Source organism: Phyllostomus hastatus, unplaced genomic scaffold (genome assembly GCF_019186645.2).
Source record: "Phyllostomus hastatus isolate PE091 unplaced genomic scaffold, TTU_PhHast_1.1 phas_contig_2, whole genome shotgun sequence".
Taxonomy (NCBI): domain Eukaryota; kingdom Metazoa; phylum Chordata; class Mammalia; order Chiroptera; family Phyllostomidae; genus Phyllostomus; species Phyllostomus hastatus.
In genome coordinates this window covers 2,648,971-2,666,780 of record NW_025333718.1, presented here as the reverse complement: position 1 = coordinate 2,666,780, position 17,810 = coordinate 2,648,971, and the positions used below count along the sequence as shown (strand labels likewise).

The 17,810-nt window shown below is 36.3% G+C and overlaps 1 protein-coding gene across 2 annotated transcripts in view; it reads right to left on the bottom strand.

The window, feature by feature from the left end:
- The window catches only part of RANBP2 (RAN binding protein 2), a 90,540-nt gene that overhangs the window by 35,368 nt on the left and 37,362 nt on the right, over window positions 1–17,810 (bottom strand). For both annotated transcript variants that reach the window (XM_045835233.1, XM_045835234.1), the window contains exons 7-18: window positions 17,508–17,700; window positions 12,189–12,276; window positions 9,971–10,180; window positions 8,786–8,967; window positions 8,525–8,700; window positions 8,232–8,355; window positions 7,452–7,613; window positions 7,045–7,182; window positions 6,821–6,967; window positions 3,601–3,780; window positions 3,428–3,511; window positions 708–843 (exon numbers count right to left, since the gene is read on the bottom strand). In XM_045835233.1, coding sequence (XP_045691189.1) covers window positions 708–843; window positions 3,428–3,511; window positions 3,601–3,780; window positions 6,821–6,967; window positions 7,045–7,182; window positions 7,452–7,613; window positions 8,232–8,355; window positions 8,525–8,700; window positions 8,786–8,967; window positions 9,971–10,180; window positions 12,189–12,276; window positions 17,508–17,700 — 1,820 coding nt within the window. The remainder of the gene's footprint in view (window positions 1–707; window positions 844–3,427; window positions 3,512–3,600; window positions 3,781–6,820; window positions 6,968–7,044; window positions 7,183–7,451; window positions 7,614–8,231; window positions 8,356–8,524; window positions 8,701–8,785; window positions 8,968–9,970; window positions 10,181–12,188; window positions 12,277–17,507; window positions 17,701–17,810) is intronic.

The following is a 17,810-nucleotide window of genomic DNA, read 5'->3' as shown; positions in this document are numbered from 1 at the left end:
CAAAGTGGCTCAGAGAGGTAATACAACACAACTTCATATTCTAATATGCCCTAACTTCAAACTCCTTTCTTTTATGTATGACCATGTATTTCAAAACAAACAAGATTTCCTATGAATGTCATATCTTTGAATATTTCATCAAAATAATTCCTGAGAAGTTTAAATTTAGGCATCTCTTAAAGCATACTTATATCAGTTAACATTTTTCAATTACAAGCAATAGGTCCACCTAAGTCTCAGCTCCTCTGACACCTGCGTTAAAGGGTTATCCTTTAAGCCTTTATATACACAGTATCAAAATAAACTTGTTTTGTTTCTGCTTAAAGTTATAAAAATCACAGTAATATCAAATATACCTTAAGTAACATATAAGCAGACATATACAGATATGTACACAAATGTACAGCCCTGGCTGGTATGGCTCAGTGGATTGAGTGCCAGCCTATGAACCAGAGTCAATGGTTCAATTCCCAGTCAGGGCATATGCCTGGGTTGTGGGCCAGGTCCCTAGTAGGGGACACTGGAGAGGCAACCACACAAATTGATGTTTCTCTCCCTCTCTTTCTCCCTCCCTTCCCCTCTCTAAAAATAAATAAATAAAATCTTAAAACAAAACAAATATACATACACAAGGTGATTTCACAAGTTATGTATTTAAAGGAGGGGTACACAAAGTGATTTACTAATATAACCAGTTGCCAACTCACCTGTTAATGGAGCCCCATGAAAAGTCTGTGATCCTTGATATCCATCAGGTGCTGAATCTGGTCCGTAACATTCTGTAGACCAACGATGAGGGGACCCTGAGTTACTGCTATTTAGTTTCAATTCCTGCATTTCTTTCTATTGGAAGACAAAAAAAAAATTTAAGCTATTATATAACACTAAAAACAATGATACAGCAAACATGTATTTTAGGTTTAAATACCTGATGGTGCCTTTTAATACATTCTACATTCCAATAAGATCAGAGTACCAGGTGCTGATTTAAGGACATGATCCTTAATTTGTTAACAGCTCATCAGTTCCCATGCTTTCATTCCTTAGTATTATTAGCTAGTTCACTTGCTCTAGGTTAGAGTTACCTCTAATGTAAACAACTGAGTAACCTCCAAAACGGCCTCATCTCCTTTTCCATTTTACACTTGCCTTAATTAATCTTTTTAAAGCTCAGCTCTAGCCCTGGCTGGCGTAGCTCAGTGGATTGAGCACAGGCTGCGAACCAAAGTGTCACAAGTTCGATTCCCAGTCAGGGCACATGCCTGGGTTGTAGGCCACAGCCCCTAGCAACCACACATTGATGTTTCTCTCTCTTTCTCCCTCCCTTCCCTCTCTAAAAATAAAATAGATAAAATCTTAAAAAAAAAAAAAAAAGCTCAGCTCTAGCCAAGAAAAGTACCTACAAATTACATTTCTTTCTCTGACATTCATGGTCCTCAGCAGTATCATCACAAACATCCTTCCAGCATATCTCCTTTCCACACTGCTTTACTCTTCAGTCCATGTGGACTATTCAACATTCCAAATTATCTCCCAATACTAGCTTTCTACTTAGCCACATTTGATGTAACAAAACACTAACTTATCCTTCAAGGTGATGCTCAAATGCCCCACTAAAAATGAAAAACAACTAATACTGGATCTGAATACACAGGATGGGGCAAAAGTATATTTATAGTTGTGAGTATGCAAAACAGTCTATTCCTGTATTACTATTAATTATTGTATTATTTTCCATTCAAACAACTATAAACCTACTTTTGCCCACCCTCTATAATGTATGTAATAATATATTCCAAGCACTTCACCTAAGTTTTTAATTCTTACACAGTTACATAATATTAGTAACTTACATCTTAGCATGAGAAAAAAGGTGCAGGAAATGGCACAGACTTGAAACCAGATCTTACTTCAAAAATACTTTTGTAGAACCATTCCGCTGCTTAGACAAAAGGGCAGACATAAGGCCTTCTAATGGTATCTAGGTGGCTGGCTATCAGATCTCTGTCATTTCTTATACAACTAAATGACAATACCCTCCCAAACCCTAGAGCCTATAAAATGACCCTTACAAAACAGGCATTTATCAAGAAATTACTTCTTTAAAAAAAAAAAATGTCATGGTATTAGACAACAGGTCACTTTTGAAATCAGTATCAACTATCTCTGGATGGGCCCAGGTATCTGAGCAGTTATAACAGACACATCCAGCATGTCTGCGACCCTCTTTTATGGGTATTTTCAAATACAACTTTCCCCAAAGCCACATCTACTAGGGTCAAAAAATCTCTCAAATTTTCAAGCTAAACAAAATTTTCCCTATTCATCTATAGTCTCTAGTCCATATGCTGTACATGTGTAAATAAAAAAACTGTTGGCATCAATAATGACCAGTAATATTTACTGTAATATTACAGTAATATTACTGGTACAGTAAATACAGTAATATTTACTGGTCATTACCCGTAGCTGGACCATGGTTCTGAAGATGCAGTTAATGCAATAATCATAATTTTAAAATTTCAAACAACTAGAAAATACGTTGAGAAATGGTTTCAACAATTGCCTGGCCCAATGTAGTTAATTAGTGACAGAGTTAGTACGAGAACCTAGCTTTGAAGGCACAGTGAATAGTGTTCCAGTACCCTTCCACAAAAATAGTATTTGTGGCTGAATCCTAAATGTCAAGATTATATATAATATCACAATAGGCCACAATTGCACAAAACTGACAGAAAAATCTTTGTGCAAATTCAAAAGTTTGTACCCCTCCCAACAGCATTTTTAATGCTCACACATTGCTAATAGCACTAGGAAAATCACACAATTATCAATTAACCTTGACGTAATTTTAACAGTAGGACTGATTTAGATTTTGCTCAATGAGCATGAAACAACCTACCTCTACTTCCAATTCCAAAGACATTCCTACAAGCCTTATTTATAGTTAAGGTCATTTTCATATAGTTAAAATAAGATTATGTACATATAACTATGTCCTTACATAATTAAGTCAAATTCGTATGAAAGTATTAAAAATATAAAAGGTTTTCTGAAGTTTAAACAATTTGTCGATTCCTAGCTATAAACATGACACATACCAGTCATTCTGAGAAATAAATTCATAGACCAAGGTACAGTTCGTATTTTCACTAGTTCAATTCAATCACTTGGTGACCTACTGTACTCCACAATGCTATGTTTTAGGTAAAAGTGTTGGTGCCTTTGAAGGATTCATATCTAGTGGAAGATGCAGACATAAGTAATTTTTAAAATATGGTAAGTGTTACTATACAGCATGTAAAATGTAGGATTCTATAGCAGCATGATAAAGGAACATTTTGAATAGCTTTAGAAAGTGAGGGAGTGGTCAAGGAAGGAATCTTGGAATAAGGAAGGCACAACAGAGAGAAATTAATTGATTTACCTTAATAGCCTCTACTTGTTGGCAGATCATTTTCAGTAAAGAATTTTGATCTTCTGCCCACTGAGGTGGTGCTTTTGGAGAATACTAAAAAAAAAAAGTAACAAAACTGTATTTAAAACACTTAGAACAGAAACATATTCCACAATGGAATAAATCACTTCTTTCCCACTAACCTTGTAACTTTTACTTGGCGAGAGAGAATATTTGGTGGGAGATGGTGTAGAATGTTTCACGTCTGAATCTGCATTACGTAAGGAACCATTTTTATAAATAGGACCTCCTTCACTATAGTCATCAAGTTCCTGCATGACTGAATTAAACATCTCTTTTACAGACTCCAGGGGCACAGGCAACTAAAAACAAAAGGCATAAATCAAGGGCCTTAGTTTGCAAAAATATCCAAGTAAAAATTCTTAAATAAATGCAAGCTTTTATTTTATTAATATACTTATCTTTTCTCACTTTTATATTATAATCACTTTATACTTTAAAAACAGACACGAAACTACTATGTAACCTAAAGTCTTCTCACTCTATAATGTTTCTGTTCTTTATGTTAGCCATAATGTCAGAAGAATGTTAACATAGGAAATTTTCCAATGTGAGCAAAATGTTTCCCGATTTTGAATGTGTAGAGAAACACAGACGCCAGAATGCACCAGACAACATAAAGCCTAATCTAAGAGCAGGAACACTAATTAATCAACAAAATATTTGTAATGTTGAATATAACTGAAGTTAATACTTAATACCATCATGACAGTCTCAAACTTCCAAGGGCTAGAAAAAAGTCCACAGCAAATGAAGATGAGAAGAAATATGAAATTCTCGGCCATTTACTGTTGATTTCAGTTACATGTTTAACTGTAAATTTCACTAAGAACTAGTATTAGCCTTGGCTGGTGTGGTTCAGTGAATTGAGTGCCCACCTGCAAACCAAAACATCGCCGGTTCAATTCCCAGTCAGGGCACATGCCTGGGTTGCAGGCCAGATCCCCAGTAGGGGACACTCGAGAGGCAACCACACATTGATGTTTTTCTCCCTCTTTCTCCCTCCCTCTCTCTGAAAATAGATAAAATCTTAAAAAAAAAAAAAAACAAGTATTAGGTGGCAAAGCATTGCCACAACAAAATGTCCTGCCTTATAAAACTTTTCTAATTCCTCAACGAGTATTTTTCTAACAGTATAAACCTACATTCTCAATTTTTAAAAAGAAACATCAAACCTAAGACAAAGCAATACTAATTAAATATTAAAACACAGAGCACACTTCCAGCTAAGATGGAGGCGTAGGTAGATACACTTGTACCCCACTGCTCAACCAAAAGAAGGACAAAAACAATTTAAAAACAAAAAAACAACCAGAACTGACAGAAAATCAAACTGTATGGAAGTCTGACAACCAAAGATTTAAAGAAGACATTCTTGCAAACCATAAGAGGGGCAGTGTCGAGCAGCTAGAGGCAAAGTGACAGCTGGTGGACTAGGGCGCACAAGGTGATGGCTGGCAGACCCAGTGAAGGGGCGGACTGTGGAAGAGGGTGCGCACACAAGGCTGCAGCTGACCAGCAAGGCAGCAGCTGGTGGGCCAGGGAATCCCATATTCCTGCACAGATAAACCAGGCGAAACTGGAGAGCGGGACAGATCGCACAACCCAGGATCCCAACTCAGAGAAATAAAGCCTCAAACCACTGACTTAAAACACCTTTGGGGGTTGAGGCAGCAGCAGGAGAAACTCCCAGCCTCACTGGAGAGTTCCATGGAGAGACCCACAGGGTCATAGAATGTACACAAACCCACCCACCCAGGGATCAACATCAGAAGGGTCCAATTTGCTTGAGGGAAGCAGGGGAAGTGACTGAAATCCGGAAGTGACTGAAATCCGGCAGAGAGTGGAGCAAGCACCATGGTTCCCTCTCAGACCCCTTGTGATATAGCATCACAACCCTACAACTGGGCTGACCTGCCCAGGTGAACACCAAAGGCTCCGCCCCTTACTATGTAACAGGCGCATCAAGACCCCCCACCCCACCCAAAAAAAGGCCCAAACCAAAGAACAGATCAAAGTTACAGAAAAAATACAACTAAGTGACGAAGAGCTAGCCAACCTATCAGAGGCATAGTTCAAGGCACTGGTGATCAGGATGCTCACAAAATTGAATTTGGTCGCAAATTAGATGAAAAAATGAAGGCTACAATAACTGAAATAAAGGAAAATATACAGGGAACCAATAGCGATGCGAAGGAAACTGGGACTCAAATCAATGGTGTGGACCAGAAGGAAGAAAAAAACATTCAATCAGAAAAGAATGAAGAAACAGGTATTCAAAAACATGAGGAGAGGCTTAAGAATGTCCAGGACATCTTTAAATGTTCCAACATCCAAATTGTAAGGGTACCAGAAGGGGAAGAGGAAGAGCAACAAATGGAAAAGTTATTTGAACAAATAATAAAGGAGAACTTCCCCAACCTGGCAAAGGAAATAGACTTCCAGGAAGTCTAGGAAGCTCAGAGAGTCCCAAAGAAGTTGGACCCAAGATGGAACACAACAAGGCACATCATAATTACATTACCCAAGATTAAAAATAAGGAAAGAATCCTGGAAGCAGCAAAAGAAAAGGAAGCAGTTACCTACAAAGGAATTCCCATCAGACTGTCAGCTGATTTCTCAAAAGAGGCCTTACAGGCAAGAAGGGGCTGGAAAGAAGTATTCCAAGTCATAAAAGGCAAGGACCTACATCCAAGATGACTGTACCAGCAAAGCTTTCCTTTAGCATGGAAGGGCAGATAAAGTGCTTCTCAGATAAGGTCAAGTTAAAGGAGTTCATCATCACCAAGCACTTATTATATGAAAGGGAGTTATCTAAGAAAAAGAAGAGGATCAAAAATATGAACAGTAAAAAGACAGAAAACTCACAATTATTAAGCACGCCTAAACAAAAAACAAAAGCAAACTAAGCAGACACAGAACCACAGAAATGGAGATCACATGGAGGGTTAGCAACAGGAGAGTGGGAGGGGGAGAGAGGGAGAAAAGGTACAGAGTAAGTAGCATAGAGAATAGGTAGAAAATAGGGGGAGGGTAAGAATAGTATGGGAAATGTAGAAGCCAAAGAACTTACATGTATGACCCATGGACATGAACTACAGGGGGGGGGGGATGTGGGTGGGAGGGGGTGTGTAGGGTGGAGGAGAATGAAGAGGGGAAAATGGGACAACTGTAATAGCATAATCAATAAAATATATTAAAAAAAAACCCACAGAGCCCTTCTTGTGCATTAACTGAGGTATTACTGAGCATTTTTTGAAATTACCAAAATATAAAACCTAGGCAAAAACACTTACCACTCATTTGTCAGTAATAAGAATGAACAAAAACTCTGCAACTTACTTTTTTGACTACTGAAAGATCTGAATCACTTTCATCTAAAATCTTTATCAGGTAGTCCCTGGTCTTTCTCAGGTAATTTTTGCATTCTTCCTGTTCTTCAGGAGAAAGGGCATCATTTTCAATGTCTTCTGCTTTTCTGTGAAAAATCTATACAAAGAATGCTTTTATGAAACAATTAGGTTTTTAAAACAAAATAAAAATTTAAATCAAGTACATTTACTTACCAGTGCAAGATTCCAGTAAGAAACAACATTTTTTATAGATTCCAAAGCAGTCATAGCATCTTCTGTATTTCCGTTAACGGCATCCAATATAGCAAATGTTATGTGTGCTTCTTCTTCATATTCACTAATTTCAGATGCCTAAACACATTAATTTTTAGTCAAACTGCCTCAAGGCAGAATATCAAACCCAAACAACTTCCCAAAGATTTTAAACCATCTAATAATGATATTAACATCTCAATACTCTTTTGTGCCATATTTTATTTGTAACAGCTGGTGCATTTAAACAAGACTACCAATAAACAGTCTGACAATTATTTTAAGCAGTTTATGCCTCCATTTCTTTATTTATATACTGGAAGTCCACATTCCTAGTTAATTAAACAAGGAACCACACCCTCCATTACCTGGATGTCTGCACTATGAAAGTGTTTAAACAGAGGGTCAGTAGGTTCAGGAATACTGCTCTTCTTTTTGATCATCTTCAATAACGGCAAAACCTTCTTCCAGTAATGTACACTTCTGCCTATGTATTCCCGCTGATCATAAAAAGAATTAAGACCACTGCCCTAAAATAGAAAGTTAAAAGCAGATAACTTAAGGAACAGAAATGATCAGATCTAAAAATTCACTTGTAAGTGCTCTAATCTGGTTAAATTCCAAATCAAAGCAAATCAAAATCTCAAGTGATATGCTCAACTCTCCAAATACTGGAATAACTAACTACCTTAATACCAGTGATCATTCCAGACCCAACTTTTAAACACTTTTAGACAGCCAAAATCTGCCATTCTACATCACAATTTGGTCAAAGGGCTAAACATCTACACTTAATGCTGCCACCGAACAAACCTAGAATATTCAGAAAGATCTCTAATGCCCCTGCTACATATTCTTCTGCTACTGAGCACAAAAAAATTTCCAGGCTAAACAATAATTATAATGTAATTATTAAGTAATAATAGTAACAGTTAATATTTATGTAGCATTTTTTATTCCAGACACTGTTTTATTTGTGCATATATTAACTATATTAACTATGTGGCAAGATTTAAAAAAATACATTTCACCTGGCATACTATGAATAGACTGCAACTGTTATAGAACTAAATAACTTTTGACAAAAAGTTTATGGCTTTTTTTATAAAATAATGTTCTTAAAAATGCTTACACTTTAATAAACTCACCATTTTCTGAAGGTATCTTGCCCAGTGTACAAGTAGTGCGGGTTGAAGGCCATGTTTTTCCTGGCCTCTTAGAGTATTTATGTCATGCTGAACTAGGAGTCGCAATTTTGCTGAGGTTCCAGGGCTAAAAAAAGATTTAATAAATTTCATTTATAAACACGCATTTCAACATTTACATGTGTGTTAATCATCACACAATAATTAAATACCTAGGAAATAAGTTTTTCAATTAGATTGTCAAATTAAGAAATCTACGCAGTAAGTTAAAAGAATATTTTTATTTCTCTACTTACATTGCTCTTCTGTGAATTAGATTACAAACTGCATCCCACCAACATTTTTGTCTCTCTGTACAGAGCTGTTTACACACAGGAAGTGGCAAACATAGTGGCTGATAGAAGTTATGGTGAGAACTACATCTCTCCTTTAGTTGTAAGTGGCTGGTATATATTACTCCAAGTAGAAATACCTGTTTTGTTCAAAGAAAAATCAATTTAAGTTAGAAAAAATTAAACAAAACTCGAAATATTTAATTTGTTAAAATCTTGGCTTACTTCAAGATCTAAAATACATATTGATTCAGGTGCGTTTGTTTCAAGTCTTGAGGTTTCCTGGGGCAAATGATGAAAAAGCTGTTTCAGCCACCTTCGAACTGCGGGTAGGGTAGGCAACAAATTCCACTGTAAGCCAAGCCAAGTAAGGTGCTGAAGGCTACCATTATGTGCTCGAATGGCACCTAAAATAAAGGTGAAAAAAATTGGCTTTGAAAACTTTCTTTATGTCATTGGTTCTTCCAACAACTGACTCACATTAAATGCATCTTAACTTTCTATATCAGAGCTGGGAAAAGTTCTATGACAAGCAAAGTCTCATGTTCTAATTAAAAAGTACAGGTACTCCCACTTTATGTCGAGGAATTTTAAAAACAGTTGATAAAGACAGTTCTTTCCAACTCCACATGAGGGGGGAAAAAGAGAGAGACTCACTAGAACTCAGTAAGACAAAATCTGACAGGGACTAAATAAAGAATAGTCACCCATTAAGAAGTCTGGGGGGTCGGGGGAAGAAATCTTGAAAGAATGCATTTTCCTTTCGGTAAAGAGACATTAAAACAATGGGATACCACTACATTAGGATAGTAAAGAGAACTTCTCTTCTAGAAGATATTCAGTACTGAAAAAGTTACAAAAGCTTCGGGAAGCATTAAAGAGGTATACAGCCTTTCTGGTAATACAGCAATTTGCAAATGACTTAAACATGTTCACTGACTTTGTCCCAGTAATTATTTTAAAGAATCTATTGAAAAATTTGATATGGAGATATTTTATATTGAAATTTTCATCAGAGTATTGTTTTTAATAGTGAAAAACTGGAAGCAACTTGTATGTCCTACAATAAAAAGTGGCAAGTAAATTAGGGCTAATTTATGAGACAGATTATACTGCCACTGAAAGTAGTATTTACAGAGACAGATATGATGGGAGAGAATTTCTGAAAGACAAATCACATGTACAGTATAAACAACAATTTAGAATAAAAATATACGCCACTACTACCCACTACCAACCTCTTACACCACCAGCACTTCTCCCCCACAAAAAAAACCTGAAAGTAATACAGGAAAATCTTAAATCATTACTTCTGGGTAGTTTACGGGCAATTTATTTCCCTCTCTGCTTTATTTTTCTAATATAAAAGGATTAAGATGCAAAACGTTTTCTTTAAAAGATACAACTTACCAACATCGTACCTAACCAGATCATCAGGTTCTGGTGCTTGTACATCAATGTTTCCAATATCATCATTACAAAGGAAAGAGCTATCCTTAGATGATGGACTAGAAAACAGAGCTTCATACAATGCAGACTGCCCACTTTTATTGGCAAAGGATTCTACAACCTCTTTTAAAAAATCTTGCTTGTCACAAGTTAGGTTTAGTAGCATGTGCCCTGAAACACAAATTATTTCCATCATTTAAAATATATGAATTGTTTGTACTCATATCCGTCAGTAGTTTTATTCATACACCCTAAGGGGGAAATAAGATTATCTGAGACATAACCATCTAACCCAACAACCACATCTGGATAATCAAAGGGGTGCTTATGAAAAAAATAAATACAGATTATAGGCTTAAACAGTATCTATGTCTAAATACTAGAGTAAAAGGAAAGAAAAAGAAGACAAGAATGTGTAAAAATAGCAAAAAATATTTACATTTTAAATGAAAAAGGGTGGGATTTAAAAATGAACATAGGAAAACAGGGCCAAACTCACATTCTCCTGTCTGATTCACTGATTTCTACTGCTGGCTGGGAAGAATTCTTCTTTAAAAATCTTTTTTAAAAAATATATCTTTATTTCCAGTCCCCACACCCAGACATTATGATTCCACAGGTTTGGGGTGAGTAATCTATCTCAAAAACACTCCTTGGATAAAGCCTTAGTACACACCACAACATGGATGAACCTTGAAATACTATTCTAACTGAAAGGAGTCAGTCACAAACGACCACATATTATATGATTCAATTTGTATGAAATATCCATATAGAATAGAAATGTCCATAAACAGACAGAAAATTAGTGATTACTTAGGACTAGGAGGTTTGGGGGAAAATGGGGCCTGACTGCTAATGGGTGTGAGGTCTCATTATAAAGTAATGAAAATGCTCTTAAATTGACTGTGGTCAAGGCTGTGAACATACCAAAAACAAATAAAATGTAAACAGGTAAACTACACAGCATGTTAATTATATCTCAATTAAACTGTTTTAAAACAAAAACAAAAAAAATTCTCCTTGGGGAAATTCTGCTGGTCAGTCAGGTTTGGTTCCACCAGACTACTATTTCTCCAAGTGTTTGCAGAGACAGTTCATTTTATAAACTATGACACTCTGAGAAGGCACCTACCTATCACAGCCCTGCAAGGGTTGAAGAGAAATATATTAAAAAAGATGGAAAAGTCACTTCTTTAAGACCTGAAAGTCTACCTTCCACAAAAAACTAGACTGTAAGATATTGTAGAAGGTCAATATAAGCTTAGACCAAAGCTTACAGGAACTTTGATTTAATACTATCTCTTCATCTTTATAAAGTTCATTCAATTTATGTCACAATTGCTTGCTAGCCCTCACCATCATGGCTCGGTTGGTTGGAGCATCTTCCATAAACATCATGGGTTTGATACCTGGTCAGGGCACGTGCCTAGGTTGCAGGTTCAGTCCCAAGTCAGGGCACATATGAGAGGCAAATAATTGATGTTTCTCTCACACATCGATGTTTCTCTCCCTCTCTCTCTTCCTCCCTTTCCCTCTCTCTAAAATCAGTGAGCATGTCCGCAGGAGAAGGTTAAAAATAAATAAATAACCTTCTTCCTACAGGAAGCATTAAGTTTACTGCCTGATTCACTGGCAACATGAATAACTTGGAAGTTTTTGCTTTAGCAAAACCAGGTAATAATATAGAATAGACATTTAGGATCTATCCCAAATAGGCAAAACTGGAAATAAATCTACAAATTCCAAGAGCCTAACAGAATTTGAATATAATCTTCCATTTCCCTTACTATGTTGTCAATTCCTTAAGAGAGACATCTTTATCTCATCTTTGTATCCTCCATAAGTGTCTTATAAGCAATTAATGTTAAATGGTGTAATTCAGTAATTATTCTTAGCATAAAAACTGCTTTAAAATATTCAGGATGGAGGCTCTAGCAGCTGGATAAAAGAAGGGTTAAGGAGTTTCTCCATCTGGGAACACACAGGAACAAATATTTTTCCTTTTAAAGAATATACCACTTCTTCTAATTCTTTCTGTATCCCTTGCCCTCATCAAATATAGCAAAGAAAAACATGTGATTATTACAAATCTCTTCTAGAAAAAACAGAAGATATTATCGTAAGATGTATTCTAACACAGAAATTTTCCTTTTTTCCATTTAAACATCACTATTACCTGACTGACTCAGACGATCATAGGCCATAGTTTCCAGCAGATTTTGTCCACTTTCTCCTTTTATTAATTTAATCTTTGGTCTTGGAACCTGGTAATGTTATAATAAAAATTTTTAATATAGCAATACCCTTACTTCATAATAGTTAGATAGCCCTTTTGATTACATTTTGCTTTTTTGATTGTGCATGAATTTTCATAGTACTCTTACCCACAAGTTTTCTAAACATGATGCCAAACTTTGTTATCTATAACCAATGGTTAAATGAGTTGAGAAACCAACTGCAAAAAACTAGGTACCAAGGAATTTAGATAATCTGTAAAAAAGATGCCTTCAAAAAGAGCACGTCTGTGAAATTACTTTCTACTAAAAGCACATTCCAATGACATTTGGGGAAATGAAGTATTTAGTTAGAGAACTTTTCTTCCCTGAAGAAACAGAACCACAGCAGCAGAGATGACAGCCCCATTTCACTTAGCACAGAAACTATACTTGGAAATGCCATATTGAACATCTTCTAAAAGCATGGGTAATTTGGGATTGCACTGGAATAAGCTGGAACAACACAGAGAGTGAAAGGACTCTAAGCCATATCCTATGAAAAAGAGCTAAAAGAATGATGAAAAACAGAATGGTGAAAAACTCACACTACGTAGCCTTCAGATTTTAAGAAAATTATCTTGGGAGGAGGGAAATGGTGGAAAGACAGGGAAAAAATTAGTCAAAAAACATGTATAAATGACCCATGGACACGGACAACAGTGTGAGGAATGACTGGGAGTAGGGGAGAGGCGGGTGCTGGGTGGAGGAGGGCAAAGGAGGATAAATGTGACAACTGTAATAGAACAAGAATAAAAAATATGGAGGACTTCCGGCAAGATGGAGGCATAGGTGGACGCACCGTATCTCCACACACAACCAAGACTGGAACAACAACAATTTAGAGGCAGAATAACACCAAGAACTGACAGAAAATTTATCTGAATGGAAATCAGACAGCCAAGAAGTTGAAATAGACCCGTTTATCCAGACCAGTAGCAGGGGCGGAGACAAGCAGCTGGGCGTGGGGTCGAGGCCCGGAGAACAGGGTGCATAAGGCATCGGGGGCATGTAAGGCATGTGGGGCACGCAAGATCGCAGCAGGTGGACCCTGAGTACACAAGCGGCGGCTGGCAGACCTAGTGCGGTGGCAATTGTGGACCAGGGCAGAGCGCACAACCCAGGATCCCAGAGAAAGGACTGAGATCCCAGGAGAACGGAGCTACCACCATTGTTCCCTCTCAACCCCGCCCTCACATACAATGTCACAATCTAGCAACTGGGGTGCCTAGCCCTGAAGAACACCTAAGGCTCTGCTCCTCACTGTAACAGGAGCAACCAGGCATAAAAAAAAAAAAGAGAGAGAGAGAGAGAGAGAGAGATGGCTCAAACAGAAGAACAAATCAGTGCCCCAGAACTCATCCTTTTGAGCAACCAACGGCTAACCTATCAGGTGCACAGTTCAAAACACTGGTGATCAGGAAGCTCACAGAATTGGTTGATTTTGGGCACAAATTAGATGAACAAATGCAGGTTACCATAAAAGAGATGAAGGAAAATACACAGGGAACCAACAGTGATCAGAAGGAAACTGGAACTCAAAACAACAGAGTGGACCAGAAGGAAGAAAGAAACAACCAAACAGGAAAGAATGGAGAAATAAGAATTCAAAACAACAAGGAGAAGCTTAGGAACCTCCAGGACATCTTTAAACATTCCAACATCCAAATTATAGGGGTACCAGAAAGAGAAGAAGAAGAGCAACAAGTGCAAAAGTTATTTGAACAAATAATAAAGGAGAACTTCCCCAACCTGGCAAAGGAAATAGACTTCCAGGAAGTCCAGGAAGCTTAGAGAGTCCCAAAGAAGTTGGACCCAAGAAGAAACACACCAAGGCACATCATAATTACATTAGCCAAGGTAAAAATGAAGGAGAGAATCCTAGAAGCAGCAAGAGATAAGGGGACAGTCACCTACAAAGGAGTTCCCATCAGACTGTCACCTGATTTCTCAAAAGAGGCCTTACAGGCAAGAAGGGGCTGGAAAGAAGTATTCCAAGTCATGAAAGACAAGGACCTATATCCCAGATTACTCTATCCAGCAAAGCTTTCATTTATGAATAGAACGGCAGATAAAGTGCTTCTCAGATAAGGTCAAGTTAAAGGAGTTCATCATCACCAAGCACTTATTTTATGAAATGTTAAAGGGACTTAACTAAGAAAAGAAGATAAAGAAAAAATACGTATAATGAAAGGACAGCAAACTCACAATTATGAACAACCACACCTAAAGCAAAACCAAAACAAACTAAGCAAACAACTAGAACAGAAACAGGACCACAGAAATGGAGATCACATGGAAGGTTAGTAACAGGGGACTGGGAGGAGACGGGGAAAAAGGTACAGAGAATAAGTAGATTGATTGTAGGTAGGAAATAGACAGGGGGAGGGTAAGAATGGTATGAGAAATGTAGAAGCTGAAGAACTTATAAGTATGACACATGGACATGAACTAAAGGGGGGGGGAATTGGGTGGGAGAGGGTATACAGGGTGGAGGGGAGTAAAGGGGGGAAATGGGACAACTGTAATAGCATAATCAGTAAAATATATTTAAAAAGAAAGAAAGAAAGAAAAAAGAAGAATAAAAAATATTACTTTGTGAAACAAGGGTTAGATTTTTAAAATAGCATCAAAAGAAAAAACACTAATGGGTATCAGCTTAAAAAACATTTTTACTCCATATAAGTAAGCACCAAAAACCAAATTATCCAAAAACGCAAAGGGCTACCTTGAAATGTAGTAAATGTCCATCACTGCAATGACTGGAGGTATCCTACAAGTAACCATGTAAGTATAACTGGGGTAACTACTGTTAATTTCTAATGACTTTCTTAATTTGTAGTCAGAGTGTAATTTGGTACATACCTCTGTGATGTCAGAATTTTGGCAATAGCTCTATGAATTATAAATGGATAGATATACTTTGATCCAGCAATGCTTCTTTCAGAAGTTTATTCTACCCTTAAATTTTCACGTGTGAAATGGCACAGGTTAGTCACTACAGAATTATTTGAAGTAGCATAGCAAAAAAGCAAAAGTAACTTAATGTCTTGGTTTTAGGGCCCTGGTTTAAACACTCCCCCCGCAAAAAATTACAGTATATCCAAAGAATAGGGTAATATGCAACCATCAAAACAACTGAGATGCATTAGTCATGCTATGCTTTCTATACTGATATGGGAGCATCATCAAGATATATTTCATAAAGCAAAATACAATGTGCAGAATGTTTTCTATCTATACTTTTTAAGGGGAGTGGGAGTATATGTGTTGTGTGTGTGCTTGTCCATGTATAAAAAACTTCTTGAAAACTCAAATTACTAACATTAGTTCCTTCAAGGAAAAGAAATAAATGACTAAGAGGTAGAGATTTTCACAGTACTCTCACCCACAAGTTTTCTAAACATGATGCCAAACTTTGTCATCTACAATTGCTGAAGAGCACAAAACTCATAAACCTACCATCTTTTACAAAATTATTCAATAGCTATCATTTGTGACCAGTTATTATAAATTTACTTAGTCACACTATCTCAAGTGAGAATTTCCTCATCTTAATAAAAGATTTTGAGAGAAATTTTGTGTGATGCCTAACTGAAATGCAGATATGCTTACTAACCATAGCTCTCCTTTAATCAAGCATCTGAAAACCCTGCCATTAAAAAAATTAGCCTGATATGACTCTTCGAGAACCCCTATGCTAGTCCACCCTTCCCTTATATACTTGTCACTTGATAATTAAGCTTTACAACAAATGCTAATGTAAAATCCAAGTACCGAAGAGGCTTCCTTCCATTACATTCAATGGAAACACATGATAGATAAAAAGAGCAAGAATGAGATAAATATCTATGTACTAAAATAGAGCAATGAAAAAACACTGGGAAAAGTAAGGTTTTCAACAGTAAATAAAGCACATCTCCACTGAGGCAAAACAGTTTTTAAAAATGGAGAAAGGGTATATTATATGCCTGCATATGCAGAAAAATTCTGAATACCCAAAAAACTGTTAACAGTGGTTGTCTCCTAGGAAAGGGGACTTAAGTGAATAGGTTAAGAGAGAAACTTAGTTTTTACTATTTAAAAAGGTCAACATTTAAAACAGTGGACTGTGTGTCTTAACTCTACAAAATATATATTAAAAACTTTAACACGTTTTAGTTTCAATTAAAAATATGAAAACTGTCAACTACTTGAGAATCTATAAAAATATTAACCATAATAGCCTTTTAGTGCTTATATATATATTAGCAAACTTCATTAACTTTCACTATATATATTCCTTATGAACTTACATGCTGCTGCAGAGCAAACAGTAGCACTTAACACTGTGGGATGAATATCAACAGTGTCTGTTCAAAGATCTGTATGATATGAACTACAAGGAGAGGCCTCCTTTAATAGTCACTCTACAGTGAACCCTCCACTTTCCATCAAGTGAAAGATCAATCTTCAAAGCTAACAATTTTTATAAGCTGAACTCAATGCATTTTTTTGGCATAGTGCTTCTTTTCATTTTGGAATTAATGCAAACTCACTAAGGAAAACCCTAAAACTGAAAAGATGGATTGGGAAAAAGGTAACAGCCAGCGTCTCATCACCTGAAAACAATAGTTAACATTTTGACATATTTCCTTCATGTCATATTCTACGTACAAGACAAAGTTTTTCCAAAAGATGAATAAATACACTGCTGTATTTTATATATAATATACTCTCACTGAAATATACATACATATATATATATATACACATATATATATACACACACACATATATATATGTTTTTCAATTAACATGTTAAAATCCTTGAGGTAAACACATTCTTCTATCGTAGTTTATATAACTATACCCCAAAACTTACTTAGGATTATCCATATTTGAGTTATCAAGTTTTATCCATATTTGAGACTATTTCCTTATTACTGATTCCCAGAAATGGCACAGTAAAAAGACTAAACTCTTTAAACTGGTCTCCGAATAAGTCTCAGCAATGTAGACTGCCACCAACAACGTGTCAATGCTCCTGTTTCACCAGCCTCACCAGTGTTTTAAATCTTATTTTTCACCAATCAAATTAACTATTTCATTAACTATTAACTATTTCAACTTTAATTCTATACGTTCATTCACAGTTTCATTATATACCAGGACACATTTTCATGTGAAATATAACGGTCTTAGTGAAATGTTATTTGCACCCAAAACTTAAAAAGGCTTACCTGAAATGCTATGAGATAGCACAATGCAGCCAACTCAGAGAGAGCTCGCCATTGCACATCACTATACTGACCCATCTTCAAAAGCAGAGAACCAGCATGCATATAGAAGTGTCCTTTTATTTCTAAGAAAATAGCTGAGAGTTCATCATTTTCACCCACACAAGATTTCACAGACTGAAGAACACTATCAAAACTGTAATATTAAAAGATTAAACAGGTATCAAATTTGTTGCATTGTAAGTAATAAAATAACTCAAAACAAAGTTTATTTCAAGCTTCATCTTCCATATTCAAACTCCTAAA